Source organism: Danaus plexippus, chromosome 15 (genome assembly GCF_018135715.1).
Source record: "Danaus plexippus chromosome 15, MEX_DaPlex, whole genome shotgun sequence".
Taxonomy (NCBI): Eukaryota; Metazoa; Arthropoda; class Insecta; order Lepidoptera; family Nymphalidae; genus Danaus; species Danaus plexippus.
Window position 1 is genome coordinate 7,364,764 of NC_083547.1, and position 17,498 is coordinate 7,382,261.

The 17,498-nt window shown below is 32.5% G+C and overlaps 1 protein-coding gene across 1 annotated transcript; it reads right to left on the reverse strand.

Annotated features, from left to right (window-relative positions):
• Positions 1-10,667: 10,667 nt before the first annotated feature.
• Positions 10,668-11,026, reverse strand: LOC133319259 (uncharacterized). Its single transcript, XM_061522999.1, has 2 exons — positions 10,920-11,026; positions 10,668-10,851 (listed from the first exon to the last, which is right to left on the reverse strand). The coding sequence occupies exons 1-2, from the start codon at positions 11,005-11,007 to the stop codon at positions 10,676-10,678; spliced, it is 264 nt and encodes an 87-aa protein (XP_061378983.1). The 5' UTR covers positions 11,008-11,026; the 3' UTR covers positions 10,668-10,675.
• Positions 11,027-17,498: the final 6,472 nt, after the last annotated feature.

Sequence of the window (17,498 nt, forward strand, 5' to 3'; positions counted from 1 at the left end):
AAAATAATATTTCTTACAATTTTTGTGTGTCTCTTTGTTTAATGGCGGGTAGCTGATATAATTAGGAGTAGCTTTGGTTAGTTTTTATCCCGATTCCAAATCCATACCTTTGAAGTTCTTTTAATGCGTTACAAAAGTTCAGGGCGATTTCATTTTATTTACTGTATTTCCTATGAGTTAGTAAATTTTTCCTTTATCCTATTTCTTTTCCAAAATCACTCTAATTCTAACCTGACAGTTTAAGTATGATTCATCCGTCTGAAGTCCAGGAATTTTCTTTCTTTTCTCTTAGATTGCTCTCTAACACGGACACACACAGCTCTACAGCCTATAATGTTCTATTTCACGAGAATATCTAGTTGCTAATAAAATATCATTTTAAAACAAAATATCTGCCTTTTTCCAGATACAATTCTCAAAGGAATCAATGACGTCAAGTGTTTTTGCACCGAATCTGAATCTTTACCTGTTCTACACACAGTTTTCTTATTACACGGTTAAAGGACCGCCATCGAAAAAAAATGCTGATATTCAAAGAGCTCAATATTATTTTTCTTATCGATTATTATTGAAGGAAGGCAATTAGTAAAATTAGTAACATACTTTTTCAATTAATTACAATTTTTATAACATATATGAATGAAAGGTTTATTGATAGGCAAGGTTCGGACTTATAACTATCAGATATCACGTTACATTGGCTTTGCAAAAATTAAACTATCCTCTTCTGATTCGAACGGTGATTAAGATTTTAAGATGAGTCCTGATCCCCTTGTGAAACTTACTTTGTATTACTTTAAATTTTTTTAACATTATTTTAAAATTTAAAAGCATAATTATTTATATTATTATGAAATGATATTGTTTCTACAAAATAAAATAAAAATGAATTAATAACATAAAATTATAAACTTACAATAATTACTAACTCCAAAAAAGATTTCAATATAAAAGTTAAAAATAAATAAATAAGGAAAACAAAAAAAAAAAAATTGCTTCTACAAATTCCTAAAAATGTTTTTCAGATTATTTTGAAAAGATCTGCATTCGAATACCTGTAAAGGATATTATAAAACTGCATACACGCTTCATGGAAAATAATTTGCAATTGTTATTTTTATTTTAAATACGGATACAAAATAATAAACAATTTAACAATTACTTTTAGGTCCTGATTTTTAAATTAAAAAATTAGATTTTCTAAGATTTTATTAAAGCCGAATTTTGTTCACAATATTGTGCTTAACGCCTCTTGAGCGATAATATATTGTTTAATTATAAATTATTTGGTTAGCTCAGCGGTTCCGTTAATGTGAATAAGGTGAATTGCACCTAAAAATATATTTCTTAAAAACTAAATAAACATACAAACTAAATGCTCCATACCAAAATAATTGCAATTGCTTGAAAGGAAGAATAAACAGGACATTTGTTAGAACTTTTAAAATCCAATAAAGTGGTGATGAGAAATATAAAAAGACTTCAAAATCGAACAATGACAATGATAACCTGTAAAGTTTTTGATATATTTGTCAGGAATGGGGATCAGAAGCAAAATGCAGGGATGTCTTTGATAACGTATTTCATACAATACATATGTAATCGAATATAATGGAGGGTTAATATAAATCTAGATAATGATTTACAGGTAATTACATATATCAGCTATAGACTTATTAACACACAACAAAGTAAGGATCAGTCATCAATCAAAAATTATGAAGATCTAATATTCAATTTGTCGCCATGCAATAGGGCGTGAATTGCAGATAATAATTGTAACAATTATTTTCCACGATATCTCTTTGTCACCGTGTGACACTGAGAGAATAAGGCAGGTGTCGGGTACCGTATGAGACAGTGATCCGCTCACCGCGACACATCCGAGTGAAATGCGGAAAGTGAAATTAACGGCTGTTTTCTTTGTTTCGACTTGACTCTGTCTGTTAGCTCTATTGGCTTTGGCAGCGTCATCGGAGGGGGGGGGGGGGGTGAGATGGAATAGACTTGTTAAATTTGCGCCTCAGAACCCGGGTGGTTCGTTCCAAGGGAACTTCTGCGAGTGGCCACATAATTGGTATCGCCGTGGCATTGTCTTCGGACAGCGCGGTTTCACGGTGTCTGTACTTGTAAGCCTGATAGACAGCAAACGGTTGTTATACTAAAGGTTTCGTACCTTTTGGGATCAAGGAAAACTTGCACAAAAACTTGTCAAATACTTCTTTGTATGTTGGTCTGTGCATACGATGCATTTCAAACACCGGTAGGTTTTGGGACTGAAGGTCTTTTTAATTATTTCGATCAGTAAATTTTTGAGGGAACACTCTTGATAACTACTGTTAGCTTGCGCTCCTCTGGACGGGCGTAGGTATAATATTCTATCTTGTTTTCACGAAATATCGCGGATAGGGCACGGTGGTCGGGCTTAGTGACAGTGGAGACCTTGATCCTAACGTCGTGTCCCGGGCTGACAAGTAGTTGATGTTATTATTGTTTAAAAGATTGGAAATGTCGTTCCAGCTTTTGTTTGCTTGCCCACCGCTGCTCTATGTTAGAGTAAATAGTCATTTTACCTACTTTATCGGAGGCGGTCGCGATGATCGGGAGGGTTTTTGATGTAGCGGCACGAACGCGTACGAGCGTGGGTGCGGAGTATTACGAGCTCACAAACGAACTTGCTAAAAATAGGTCCGTCGTTAAATTCTACGCTGTAGAGGTGGCAGCCAGAGGTATAAAAGCTAAATCTCATTACAGCCTATTTAAAGACTTGAGCCTGTCCAGAACTAATATCTATTCATTGTTAGAACGTACTTTGAAGACAGCCCTAGAGGGTTCGTTTTAAATTTGGTTAGGTAGAGAGAGGAGCTTGGACGGTGGAGGTGAGAATTTAACGAACGTTAGATAGGGGCCCCTTAAACCTGCACCTGGAGCCCCAGGTACTGTTAAAGCTCCTCTTCCTGCAAGGCGATGTATCCGACACTCGCATGTTGAGTCCGTGAAATGATGAGAAGTTTCGTCTCATTTCTGTTTTATTTTAAAAATTTATTTTATATTTCCGTTTTAGACGGGACTTCCTTTATTCATTTATTGTTGAAAATTAATCAATTTAACGTACTTCTACTGTGACTACGTTTATATAAACAAGAAAATTAACATATACTTACTTGATAAAAACTTTAAGACTTAAACGTCTGACAATTTTACATTTACATAAATAATGCAAGTACTTAATGGAATTACATTCAATGCAGATACATAATACAGGTGAATGTGAATTCTAAATAAATTTATGTAATTTAATCTAAAATTTATAAGAGATAAAAAATTTTAATGTCTAAAATTGAAATTCATTTTGATAGACGTAATTTTTTTTTGTTTGGTATTTCAGATTTATTTAAACATTAACATAACATATGTTAATGTTTCAATAAATCTTTACAAATATGTTTATTAAAATCAGTCACAATGAATGATCATTACGCTACCATAAAAACAAACACATTATGACCATTCAAATAAATTATATTCTAACAATAAAAGTTGGAGGAAATGCGTTGTATCCGAAAAGCATAGTTTCATTTCAATGAGTCCACGCGAAAATCGTACATATCGTTAAGGAATATTAATTGCAAGTTATCGCCGAATAAATATAAAAAGGACAAAAACTGGCTTTTAGACCAAGAGATCATAACTGTTCACATATTGTTAATTGAGCATTGGTCTTGGCTAAAAATAATGTCGCAGCCACCTTTTTTTCCAGTCTCTAGTGACTTTTTTCAAAAAATTTATATAAATAAAGATAAAATTGATATTTATGAGAAAATATGTATATGTCATAATATCTGAAAAACAAAAAATTTTGAGTATCCCTCGAATACAAAAAACAAAATTCTTTTAAATATAACAAGTATAAACTGCAGAGTCTAATTAGTTTTCTTTTTACTTTTATAGGTTTCAAACTATTTTTAAAAAGTGAAGAATAACTTAGGCTTAATGTTGAGTTTTGAGAAATATTTCCCTATTTGGCTTATATTATGTGTCTTAATTATTTTGCAGTTATATTTCCATAGATTAAATGTGACCTCAACTACATTTTCTTAACAATCACATGAATTGTTAAAATAGTGGATTACTTCTCCGCAATCCGTAGTGAACGATAAGTATCCTTAGTGAAAGATTATAAACTTAAGTAAAAGATAGTGGAAGAAATTTGACCAGACTACCGATGGAGGAATGCTATTAAGGCCTGCACCAATGGAATTTACCACTGGAATGCCCCATGATGTCTAACTATTGTTTAATGCATATACAAGTTATCTGCTTTCAATTAAAAATATAAGCGATTTCAACTGAAATTGTGAAAACTTTGTTTTATGACTAAAATAAAAACCTATAAAGTCCATGAGAGATTTTTTTAAAGTTTATTTTGACATTTCTTTATTTGACAATTCATAATTAAGTGTGAACAACAAAATGTTATCTTAAAGCTTATTTCGAGGCAACCATTGAGGTCTGAAAGATTTAGAATGAATAAGGAGGGAAAAAAATTAGGATGTTTATGAATTCAATCATATTACATCAAATACATGACATCATTTTAATTTAAAGCATTTTATTAATTATACATTTAATAATTTTAAATTAAACAACCCAATGAAAACTACATTTATAATTCTATGGTCAAGAAGACTCGCTTGATTAGAATAGGAGTAACTATAATACGTATTTGTGACATCCCCAGAACCAATGTATTAGTAACGCTGTTTTTATATTATTAAATCAGTCTAGTAATGAAACAAAAAGTTATATCAATTAATATAATTATAATATCATCTGAGATACTGCTGACAAGTAATTGCAGGCGTAACAGTAAAATTAATTTTAATAGCGTCTCCAGCAACAATATTAGGCAAAACACTAAAGATTGTGTCTAAAAATGTGAGAATTACAAAGCGTTCTGATTACCTTTGTCCATTAAGGAGGTTGTGATATCGCCCTGTAATTTAATACTATTTAAGCTTCTTTTATCTCATTATCGCAACCACTTTTTGATAAGGTTTGGTATTTAAAAAGCTTAAATTCAAAATAAATTCGGCTACCAGCTAAGATAATGTCTTTTTTGTTGCTATCACTAAAGTAAATAAAAGAAATTTTTGTGTCTTTTTTAATAAGACATTTTCGATATTTTGTTTCTCTATCTCATGATGTTACAGAAAAAAAACTTACAAATATGTAATTCGACTTATATAAAACGAATCTCTTTGGAAAAGGTAACACTTTCTTATACGTATCAAAATTATGATTATGCACGATTTTATTTTGTTGTGTTTTTTGTTCTGTGGGTATGTAGAGTAAACACATTTGAGAAATTACGTATAATTTAATTCTTTTCATTAGATCATTCCCAGAAAAAGGTTCTGGAGTGGTTTTTGGTTTAATATTTAATTTCACCTTTTAAAAGATTTATTATATAAAAAGTGGTGTGTACCTTAATCTTGTATCTTGTTTACTTAATTTATATTTAGTTTCATGTCAGTCGGTTTTTGTATAATTAATTTGTAACTAGGAAAAAATTAAAAAGATGCTGAAAAAAGTAATAAATGTTTGTACATAATGATTTCACTCTTCCATGCTTCACTCAGTTCCTCATTACCAATTTAAATGTTGTTCATCCATAATCAAGTTGCAACTGCTGTCGCTTGCGTTATTGCTTTTTTTTATATTTTAACGATGTTTTTGTTTTGCATAAAGAAACAAGTTATTTGCTTGTAATAGTTTCCTATACCAAAGTTATACGTGTACATAAAAGTAATAAAATAATATAATAAAAAAATATTTGTATATTTATTAAGCATTGAACAAATATAAGATTTTTACTGAACGTACTAACACTTTTAACCAAATACATTGCCGTTAGTTTAAGTTTTTCCTTTCTAAATATTTCAAAAATTAACAGTAAATTTATAGCAATTTCTCGAAACCGAGATCTCTAGGAATATTTGGACTTAAATAATTAGTCTGAAATAATTGAGTATGGCGTTCAATTGAATTGGAACATACAATCCTGCTATGTAAGCACAAAAGCTCTCATGAAACCGTGATTAAATAAGCGACTGTACTAAAGAACGGCAGACAATCTAACAGCAAACGGAATTTGGAAGCTGAAACTATCAAAGAGATTTAGGAAGCTTTAAGACAAATTACAACATCCGTAAAGATATAACTACTTTAATACTGTTTGTCATAATTATGTTTGAAAAACAATATTATTCCTATATCTTAACAGATACATAAGACATATAAACTTGTTGAATAAAATTAGTTTGTTCAGATATCGTTTGAGATGTTGACATACTTTTAGGATGTATAAAGTATAGTGTAAATAGGGATAACGTTTTTTTTTCAACTTTTCACTTCGAAAACAAATATTTATAACCAGTTTTTGAAAATATAAAATTATATATTGATAAAATTTGCATCTTGCATTAGGAAATACTCATGATGTTAATTTACAAAACCTCTATATTTGGATTTCTATCATACTAATTCGATAGAACGACCATTATTAATATTTGTAAAAAAACTCCCATGATATTTAATCCCAAGCAACTTTAGATATTAGTTTAGCTTAGTTTTTACTAAAAAAAATTTCTTGCCTTAAGTTTCGAAAGTATCAAGTGAAATTTTTAGTGCCTCTATTTACTCTGTGAGCGATTAAAGGTTGCAATAAATTTTGCTAGAGCAGTCTAGTTAAAGCCAGTCAAGGCGAGACGACGTGAAGTATGGTTTAAACAGTAAAGATTAGGCAAGGCTTCAATGGTAATTATAAAACAAAATGCAGTACTTCTGTGGAAGATGCCAATACCCCAAGCCGGATTATATTCGAGTAGCAAACAATTAACAAAAAAACTTACTTTAATGTTAAGTTTTCATTAATTAGCTTCAAGACCGTGGAAACAGAATATTAAAGTGTTTTAGTTAAAGAAATATGAACGCTACCTTTTTTGCCATACCTTTTAAAACTTTGCATTAAAAACTTTCAAACTGATTTTTTTCTTTAGCCTGTTTTAGTACTGATAAGTCTTTACTTTCATGCTTGTAATATAGAAGTACGGCTATATGTTAATTCCAATAAAATAATAACAACAACGTTGAATTTGTGAGTCTTCAATTTAAAAATATTGAAATTTGCTTTTGAGATTTCTGTTTAAAATAGATCTTTATTTCACTTTAAAATTTTTAAAGTTTTAAAGATTTTTAATTACTTAGCAATGTTTTATATATATATTTTCTATTTGCATAATGTTTGCCACAAAGAAATGTCTTGTCCATTTAAAAATATATAATTATTTTGCGGCGAGACAAGTCTGCATTCAAAACTAGGATATTTTAAAAGCTTTATGGTTTTTCATTACGAAATATATTTCTGGCTTTTGTTACTAGACCCGATGAAGACTATTTTTACTGAAATTATTTCTAATTTAAGATAATGCTCTAATAAAACGGACAATTTTAAAATTCAGTGCAAATACTTTTTAAATGTTGTAAAAGACAATGTCTGTATGACCGATGACAGTCAAGAATTATCAGATACTAGAACAGCAGTAATTGATTACATTTTGTGTAGTACAATACGTAAAGTGAAATGTAGGCCACCAATAAAGTCTTTGTTATATTTTATTATATCAACCACGGTAAGACATTGGACCTCTATACAAATACGTTATAATCATTTTGTATTTTTATAAGTTTAATAAATACCTCCACAGCACATGTCATGTTAAAGATTTGTGAGAGTGTATGAGTACTAAATATAGAAATAAAACTATATTTTCTGATTTAAATAGTAATAAAATTTTCTAATTAGAAACGAGGTTAAAATCATAGTTTGATTCTATAATGTTTTAACAATTAACGGGAAATAAATGTACCGTTATTAAGATTTTTAAATTTTATAAATGTAACCAGAAAACCATTTATAAAATAAAAATAACTCCAGTGAGTCTGTTTAATACGAGATTTATATATGTTAAAATTAAATAGTAATAAAAACAGTAATTAAAAAAAAAAATACATAATAGAGACTTTGAGATATCTTAAAGTAATAAGTGTAATAATAAAATCATAGATGTCACTATTCATCAGTTGCATCGCGCAAGCAAAATTTTTCTAGTTCATTATATATACCAAAATGTTTAAAATACAGGGTTATGGAGTAGCAGCGGTGGTCTTATTAAAGACGCGATACTATAATTCAGTTTTTTCTACTCTAACCAGATTTTATTGCGGCTCACCAACAAAACAATATTTGTAATAGTGTGCATATTAGTAATCATTACTTATTAATTAATTATAAAGTCTTAGAGAACAAATTTACTTCATTAAAATTTTGGTTTGGTTGTTTAAGAATCAGTTAAATCGATGAAGTTGCAAAAAATTGCAAAGTATATCAAAAATGTATAGGAAAGTAGAGCATAGCTGAGAAGATTTAAGCGGACGGAAGAAGTATACCTACATAAAACATTTATCGGTAATGTTACATATAGTGAGGAAGGTGTCAGAGTCCAGCCAATAGTGAAAATATGAGAAGCACTAAAATAAGGTAAGAAAACAAAGGAACGAAAAGTCGAAGAATATATAGAATATTTATATAATAATTTTTCATACCAATTATAACGTTCCACATATTGAAACAACATACAGAAATACCTTTTCTTTATCTTAAAATTTATGAAAACTTCAAATCAAATTTTAACCTTGTAATAGAAATGTATTGTTATAACTTACACAAAATTATATTGGATATTCCTTTCCTCGTAGATATAAGGGAAACGTTTGAATTGTTTCATTATACTGTACCAGCATATCACTCGAGAATGATGATGCTTGTTATTTTATTTTTTACTCTCATTTGTTTGACTCTTTCACTTAAGGAACAAATGACGGTATGTATTTGTTATATTTTTTACAATCTATTGTCTGGATTGTGAATTAATATCATCTTTAGTTTTATTTTACATTCAGTGAAATGCTGAAGTATTCCCTTTGTAGACATATTTATTCTGTATTAATTTTTAAGGAATTAAAACAATATTTTTAGTTTTACCATACACATAATGATGTTCATAAATCATTCAACATATTTTGCTTTATCTGAATCAGTACATCTTATTTATGTCAAACACTGAAGTTTTCGCACTCGCTAGACTACATCAGTTATTTTTACCTCATTATTATAACATTTCCTTTTTTAATGGTTTTGAGTTTTTAAAACGGTCAATTTAAAAAATATATATATAAACGATGGTATTACTTTCTAGCATATTTTTTTTTTTTTTTGTATATGCTTGGAAATAAACAGAAATACATACATTGCTAAGTCTAATATTTAAGTTCGGTTGACACTCGTTTTTTCGATAGTATGATCTATTTTATCCTCAATAGACTATTCACATCCCAGAAAAATTTATTCTGATTGATCCGAGAGCTGGAAGTCCACGGAAATAGTTTTGAAATATATTTATCCCTTTTTTATATTTCCCGTATTTTACGCATTCCTAGCTTTGGTGCAGGTTTTCATAGCCAACAGTTATTATTTTCTACTCGGGAACCACGTGATGCTAACGCTCTATATAAAAAAAATCTTTAAAATTATAATAATAACATATAAATATGATTATATTATAATTCATTTAATTCTTCACTTGGCTATGAATATTCTATTTCAACTCTTTTTAATTAATTCCACATCAGAAGTAATTTTGCTGCCTCATATATAACATTACAGTTAAAGCGGTTTTTTGCTGCAGGAGTCACCTAAGAACCCTTTATTAATATAAATTGTTTATTATAGCGGAAGCGGTATCAGTAGGACAGCGATTAATTTTAGACAAAAATATAAAGCTGATTTAATAGTTATTATAAGTTAACCATAAACTTTTCATATTTGTTGATATCTTAAATATGATTAAATAAAATATGAAACAAGGTAACCTCATATGGTTTTAATAATGATAGTATAAACAAAAAATAATAATAATTACGAATTTGATTAGTAATCCTAAGATAAAAACACCATGAAGACAGAAAGAATATTTTGTGATAATTGACTAGTGAAATTCTTCCTTTGTGCGTCAAATACCATGGTTTGGGTGCAGTTAGATGATATTTTGTTAGCTCGTAGGTATTCTTATAAGTATTTTGAGAATAATATATATTTCTTCCTATCCTTGCTGCAATCACCATTTACGTACGATACCAAGTTTTGCAAAATACTAGATGTTGCTTGAATATAATGCCGTCTGTTAGTAGGTTAGAACAAAGTAGCTGGCAAAAAATGATATAGTAAACAAATTTACGTTTTTTGTGTGAAGAAGAAGAAGATTTTCGTGAATGCCATGTAGACGTTATCACCGGGATTGTGCATTGAAGTCTTATAAGAAACTTATATGAAAGTGCAAAATTGCCGTTCTTAAGTTAATATATTTCAGAACGGGAGGTAGAAATTTGTATTGATTTTATTTATAACAAAGCTGAAGTTTAGAATGAAAGAAGACATGTAATTTTATAATTATATATTAAAATCATCATTTGTGACAATTTAACATCACTGAATGATTACATTTCGTAAAAAAAATTAAAATCAAAGTTCCATTAGTTCATGATGTAATCCACTTTAACGAGTGCAGCGACAAACTGTGCTGGAGATACAGCGTCCCGTTCTGTAGTACAACGCTCTGCACAGGCGGTGGCAGATGTGGTTGGTACAGGAACGAGCAGCGGGTGCGACTTCACTTTCCGCTTCATTGGCCACGTGCCGGAATACAGCTGGATACTCGATATCGAACACATCTAAGGGATAAAATTTAATTTTAGTTGTCATTCGAGAAAAACAAAAGGTTTATCAAATATTCACTCACCAGGATGTTGATTCTCCTCGGAAACCACGCTCTGTGAAATCAACAGAGCCACCAACATGGCGAAAAAGAAAGAAATTATAGTTCTCATATTGACTGCTTACTTTCAGCTTGTCTACTTAGTATAAAGTTTTAAATCGGATTTCGATATTTTTATACTGTGATATTATCTGATAACAGACTGAATATAATACATGGGGGATGCCCTGTCGGAGACTATCTTCGACCCTTATCTCCTCATTAGTATATTTATGATAAAATTATTTTTGAAAACAATATGTTTTTTAAGTAAACTAATATCTTTGATTTATTGATAACTAATAAAGGAAAGTATTTTTTTTAATAAGGCATTCGAGTGGATTCGGGGTCAGTCTGTACAGTTACTCCCGGCCCTCTCGTTAACATATACATAATGTCAACATGCACCCTTTGATCTATCCGATACCCCCGAGGACTGCACACATCTAACGGAGAGCTTTGGTTAATTATTGACATATACATTGCTATATTTTTTAACACAAGGTATAAGAGGAATAGTGAATCTGGAATGTGTTCTTGGACTTTCTTTAGTTGCTTGAAGATGAACACTGGATAAGGCGGTTAATTCATTCAGTAATTTTAGCAAATAGTTGAAATAAAAAAATAATGCATTTTAATAACATGACAGATGTCTTTAAGTCATAAGCGATGGATAATCACAAAAAAATCATTGTTCGTTCATTGATTAAAAGTTGTTATGGAACGTAAATGTAACGTAATGAAAAATAGTTTCTCTCTATATGGAATCTCTATTTATATCAACGTCTTGAAAAATAGTTTATTGCTCCTTAATTTTGAAATCTGTTTTTTTTTTCTTTTTTTATTGTTATATTTGTCTGATTTTGTAAGAAGTAACATCAAGTTTAAATTGTCATTGTCATTGTTTTATCATTATTTATGATTTTTGTTAAATTGAAACAAATTAGTCTGAAATAAATGAAATCAATTATTAACACTAGCTTTAATTAACGAAATTATTTCAACCTATTAGATATGAGATTAGGTAAGTTTATTATGATAAATTATTTTATTATAGTGGTGATTTACCATAAATATTATATCAAATGATCGTTTTTGTACATTTAAATGCGTCAACAGTAAAAAAAAATATATAGTTGGATAGTTTATGAATTATTCCTTGTAATATCCCTTTATATATAAATCAAGGCTTGAACTGGAAGCACATTTTGTCAGTTATTATTAAATGTTTTTGATTATCAGAATATAAATGCTTTATTTTTCTGTCAAAGATATATCATTTGCAATTGAAACAATTCATAAATATGTTCACCTCTGTTTCTTAACATCAATTGCAATGTATAGCACCTGGCCATAGTAGAGTGTTTAATAAATATAATATATTAAAAAAAATTATAACTTAACATTTATATTTTCTGACTATATTAATTTTTAATTATTATTTAAATATTGTAAACTAATTAGATAAGTAGAATGCTGACAATACAGAGAAAAACGTTTATGTTATGTTTAAATTCTATATAGAACTGAATGCGGCTTCAAAAATCAAACTTGTACCGGAGTAGTGGTGTTTTTTATGAAACTAAATTTCGCTAAATCATTAATCTCAAATATCAAGTCCAGCTAAAACCCACCACCTTAGTGTAACGAGAGACAAAATTTGTTTAATAAAATGTTCTCGTTGGTATATCTTAAGAGAATAGTGATTATTTATAACTTTTTTTTTAACAAAAATGTTAGAAAAAATATAAAGATTTGAATGAAGAAATTTAAACTTTTGGTCCGATGATGACGAAACACTTGATTAAAGCGTCAGACGTTTGGTTTCTCCCAATATTGGACTGACTCACCTGGATGGTGGAAAATGCTCTTTTAAAGAAGACAAAGTGCGATTGATTTTTCCTTCTGTTAGCAATTTTGCCGCCAAAACGGTCGATACCGGCCATCCCCTGCTTGAGATAAGAAATATTTTTAGACGAGAGAGTGGGGATATTTTATGTGGTTTTTTATATGAATCTCAATTAGATCCTTTACTATATGATTGTGACCTTGATGTGAGAATCATCTGCTTTAGAGACATGGTTGAGACGATGTCTCGAGTTGCTTAAAGTTCGGTCTTACTGCCTTATATCTGGATGCGCCTAGCGTTCCTCAGGTTTAATTTCAGCTGCAACGCTGTAGGTATGGAGAGGACTTTAGATTTCTCAATATTGATTTTAACTGGATTAACCCGGTGAGGTTTTACTACTTTACTTTGAGCCCCATATCACCCAGCTGCTCAATTCAGTGGTAAGGTTTGCAAGATGTAAAAATAGTTTATTATAATGTTAATTGACTTCTTAACAGTGAAAAATGGGGTTTTGTAGCGAACTAAAGTTATCTTATTTAATCTTTATTTTCATTAGGATCTAAGTATAGAAGTGCTATTTTAATAAAATAAATTTATTGTTTTCTATGTGTTATGTTTATGGAGTTACATCTCAGAAGTATAACTAAGAGGAAAATAAACGAGTTTGTTTTATAATTTAGACTAGACACGACTAGATAATAAAAAAAAAATCCAAAATTATTATTTTATTATTTTCATTTGTTATGATGTTAATATCGGTGATTAAATGCTTTGTCATATGAGATGATAAAAAAAACAGTGTTATTAGCGATGGATATCCGAAGCAATTTCTGGTCTAAATAGAATTAATGAAGTCAAGCAATGGGTATTTCAGTTGTTATATTTAACAATTGACTAAAAATACTATGAACGTTAGTTGAAACTATGGAGCTATTTTAATCATGTCTAAGTGCCGTATCTATTTACCTCAACTTAAGGGTTATAAATAAAGTGACAATGCTTTTTTAATGTAGAAAATCGTATAGGTAGTATCGTTTCTAAATTTTAATAATTAATAAACCTCCTGTAACAATTTCGCTAAATTTACGATAAGGATATTATAATACGATTTCCTTTGATTGCTAATTTTACTTAGGTAGAATATTAATTAAGATCGAGCAAGGGTGTTTTGATTTCAAGTAGATTAAAAACCGAGTTTATAAGTAATATTATTCTTTAATATAACAAAGAAACTTGTTCTAAATTTAAATAATTCTTTAAGTTTGAACATTTTATTATGATATTGGACAAGATTCCATGAAAACGGATAATTAATGAATAAATACTGATCATTGACGAATTAAACTATGATTTTATCAAAAGATTTGCTAGTTTGAACACCAAGAGCTATAGACGAGATATTGTATACAAATTTCGATTTATATAAAGCAAGGTTTTGCTGCAATTTTATTGTATTGTAATATTGTAGCGTATAAAACAAATCTGCTTAAAATAAACACTTTTATGATAATTCGTTCTTTACCGGTTTTTTATGGTTTACGAAAGTTTACTTTCATATGCAAGCACACTTATTAGTCACAGAACATCTGATTAGTTAAACTGAGTTATTTCTTTATTTAATGTTTATAAATATTTAAAATTTTAGAAATGTTTAAGTGCTTTCGAAATAAAATATATTTATATTTAATTATTATATTACAGTGTTGTGTTGGCAGCAGTTGTATGTGCAGACGGGAGCTGAATTTCAGTTAGCAGCTGAGCTGAAGCTAGTGCACTTCACTAACATTATAAAGTCTTAATTCACACACCGAACATTTAGTATTAAGTAATAATAGTAAAAGTAAATTATCTATCTATGGGAGGCGTCTCAAATAAGTACTGCTTCATATACAGTATCAAAATCTTCTTAGTGTATTCAGCTGAAAGTCACACGTGACGCCACCTTGGGCGGAAGACACTTCAACTCCCTGAGTATACAGACGTTTTTTGAGGAACATTGGGCTCGTCTCGAGGCACCATTCGTCTTCCGAAGCTAAGATGTAATGTGCTTCACTATTAATAAAATAGAAAAAACTAGGCAAGCCTACAGGTCAGCTCTTTATACTCATGTATGGCCCTGCATTCGTCCTTTTGTTACCATTTATTACCGCTTAACCTATTTCATCTAACATTAGTTTTAGTATACTCACAACTTTTTCTATCTGGACTCGTTAAACGTCACACAACGCCACAATATTTTCTATATCCCAAGCGTATTTTATTAGCGTACCAAGTTCCAATAATTGGGGGGGGGAAGGCAGGGTAAAGTCTTGGTGGGAATCACTGTTGGTGAGGACAGTATTACCTACAAAATGCCAAGAAACTATCTGCAGTGTTAGTGGCGGAACACCTTTCTAACGCAGAGCCCTAGCAAGTCCGAGTTACCCACGTCCCCGTCGGCCCTCCTGGGAACTGCTGCAACCGCGCAGACGCGTGACCGCTACCATAGGATGCAGCTGAGCTGAGGGTACAGGGCGAAAGGCGAATATTCTGCGCCTCAAAACAGAACCTACTCACTAGGGAGGAAACCCGTGACAAAACCGAGCACGCTCACTGGCTCTAAGGTGGCAGCCCCACCAGTGAGCTAGGGTATAGTGGGCTAATCACTCGCTTACCTAAATCCAAAAAGATTAGCGAAACCAACACAGTACAAAACCGGACCGATCAAACTACGAAGACATTTGGCATGAAAATACGGACACGAATTGCTTGCTGGAACGTACGAACGCTGAGCGAGGATAGCCGACTAGCTCAAGCAGGAGCAGAAATGCTAAGATACAAGCTGCAGATACTCGGTCTCAGCGAAGTGCGCAGAAACGGATTTGGTGAATTACGACTGTCTGGAGGCCTTACATTTCTTTACTCAGGAAAGGAAGACGAAGAAGGAGTACGTGAGAACGGAGTTGGATTCCTCCTTTCTGACACCGCGAAGAAGAGCCTCCTGGACTGGAAACCTATCTCAGAGCGAATCATCACAGCTCGGTTTAACAGTAGGGCCCGCAAGATAACCGTCGTTCAGTGTTACGCGCCTACAAACTTGGCGTCAGAGGAGGACAAGGACGATTTCTATAGTGCACTCAATCTGACTATAAAGAACATTCGCAAACAAGACATAGTGATCGTCATGGGGGACCTGAATGCCAAGGTTGGCACGGAAAACGTCGGCTGTCAAAGACACATGGGCACACACGGGCTGGGAGGCCGCAACGATAATGGAGAGAGATTCCTGGAGTTCTGCCAGGACAACGACCTTACCATCGGGGGGACATTATTTATACATGGTGATCACCACAAGTACACTTGGAATTCACCCGATGGAGTCACCAAGAATCAAATCGACCACCTTGCTATCAGCGCCAAATGGCGCTCATCACTGCTTGATGTCCGCAACCGTCGTGGCGCGGATATCGATAGCGATCACCACCTTCTAGTTGCCAAGGTACGACTCAAAGTAGCTGTAGCTCGGCCCACAAACACCACTACCAAGGTTGGGAAACGATTTGAGATCAACAAACTACAGGACCCAGTCGTAGGTGAGGCCTTTAGGGTATCACTACGAAATCGCTTCTCCGCCCTTGAAGCGGACCATTCATCTGTCAACGCGGAGTGGAACTACATCAAAATGGCCTACACAGAGACCAGCTCCGTCGTTCTTGGTTACAAACGCCATAGACGCGAGGACTGGATGTCACAGAGAACTTGGAATCTCATTGAGGAGAGGCGCAAGTCTCACCTTCAAATTCTGGCAACTATCGATGAGGCAGTGCGCGAAGACCTGAGGATGCAATATAGGCGCATACGCAAATCCATATACCGCAGTGCTCGCCACGATCGGCGAGTGTGGGCGGAAAATGTGGCGGATTGCGCCCAACGAGCTGCCAACTCCGGTAATCTCAGGGAGATGTACAAGGCGACGAGGATCTTGACCGGAAAACGGGCCTTGAAGAAGAAGCCCCTGAAGGACAAAAGGGGTGAACTGATTGCTACATCGGAGGGACAGCTCCAACGGTGGCGTGAACATTTTGAGGAAATTTTCCAAGTCTCAAATAGCCCCATAACACCAACCACAGCTGCCAACCTGCCCGCTGTAAGCCTCGATATCGACGAGTCTCCCCCCACTGAAGAGGAAGTAGTGAAAGCCATCCAGTCGCTTAAGAACGGTAAAGCTCCTGGATACGACCTCATCACGGCGGAAATGCTAAAAGCAGATATACCTACCGCTGCGAACGCGCTAACACCTCTTCTGCGGAACATTTGGTCAGCCGAGGAGTTACCGGATGACTGGACTAAAGGGCTTCTCATCACTGTGCCAAAGAAGGGAGATCTCAGTGAATGCGCCAACTGGAGAGGGATTACCTTGCTTTCTACTCCGTCTAAAGTGCTGTGCAAGATTATCCTAGACAGACTATCGAGGGCCATTGAACCTCTTCTTCGCAGAGAACAGGCTGGATTCCGACCCAACAGATCGTGCACCGACCAGATTATTACCTTACGCATAATCCTCGAACAAGCATCAGAATGGCAGAGGGAAATGTATTTGACCTTTGTGGATTTCGAAAAAGCTTTCGACACGCTAAGATGGACAGGTATCTGGGAACGTTTACGTGAAGTTGGAGTCCCCGACAAAATAATCAACCTAATAAAAGCCCTCTACAGGAAATATTCCTGTAAAGTAA

What these genes read in the sequence shown, in the direction of transcription:
- LOC133319259 (XM_061522999.1), bottom strand. Translation starts at nt 11,007, where the DNA reads ATGAGAACTATAATTTCTTTCTTTTTCGCCATGTTGGTGGCTCTGTTG. An exon ending in CGAGGAGAATCAACATCCTG is followed by an intron (nt 10,852 to 10,919) that starts GTGAGTGAATAT and finishes TTTATCCCTTAG; the next exon opens with ATGTGTTCGATATCGAGTAT.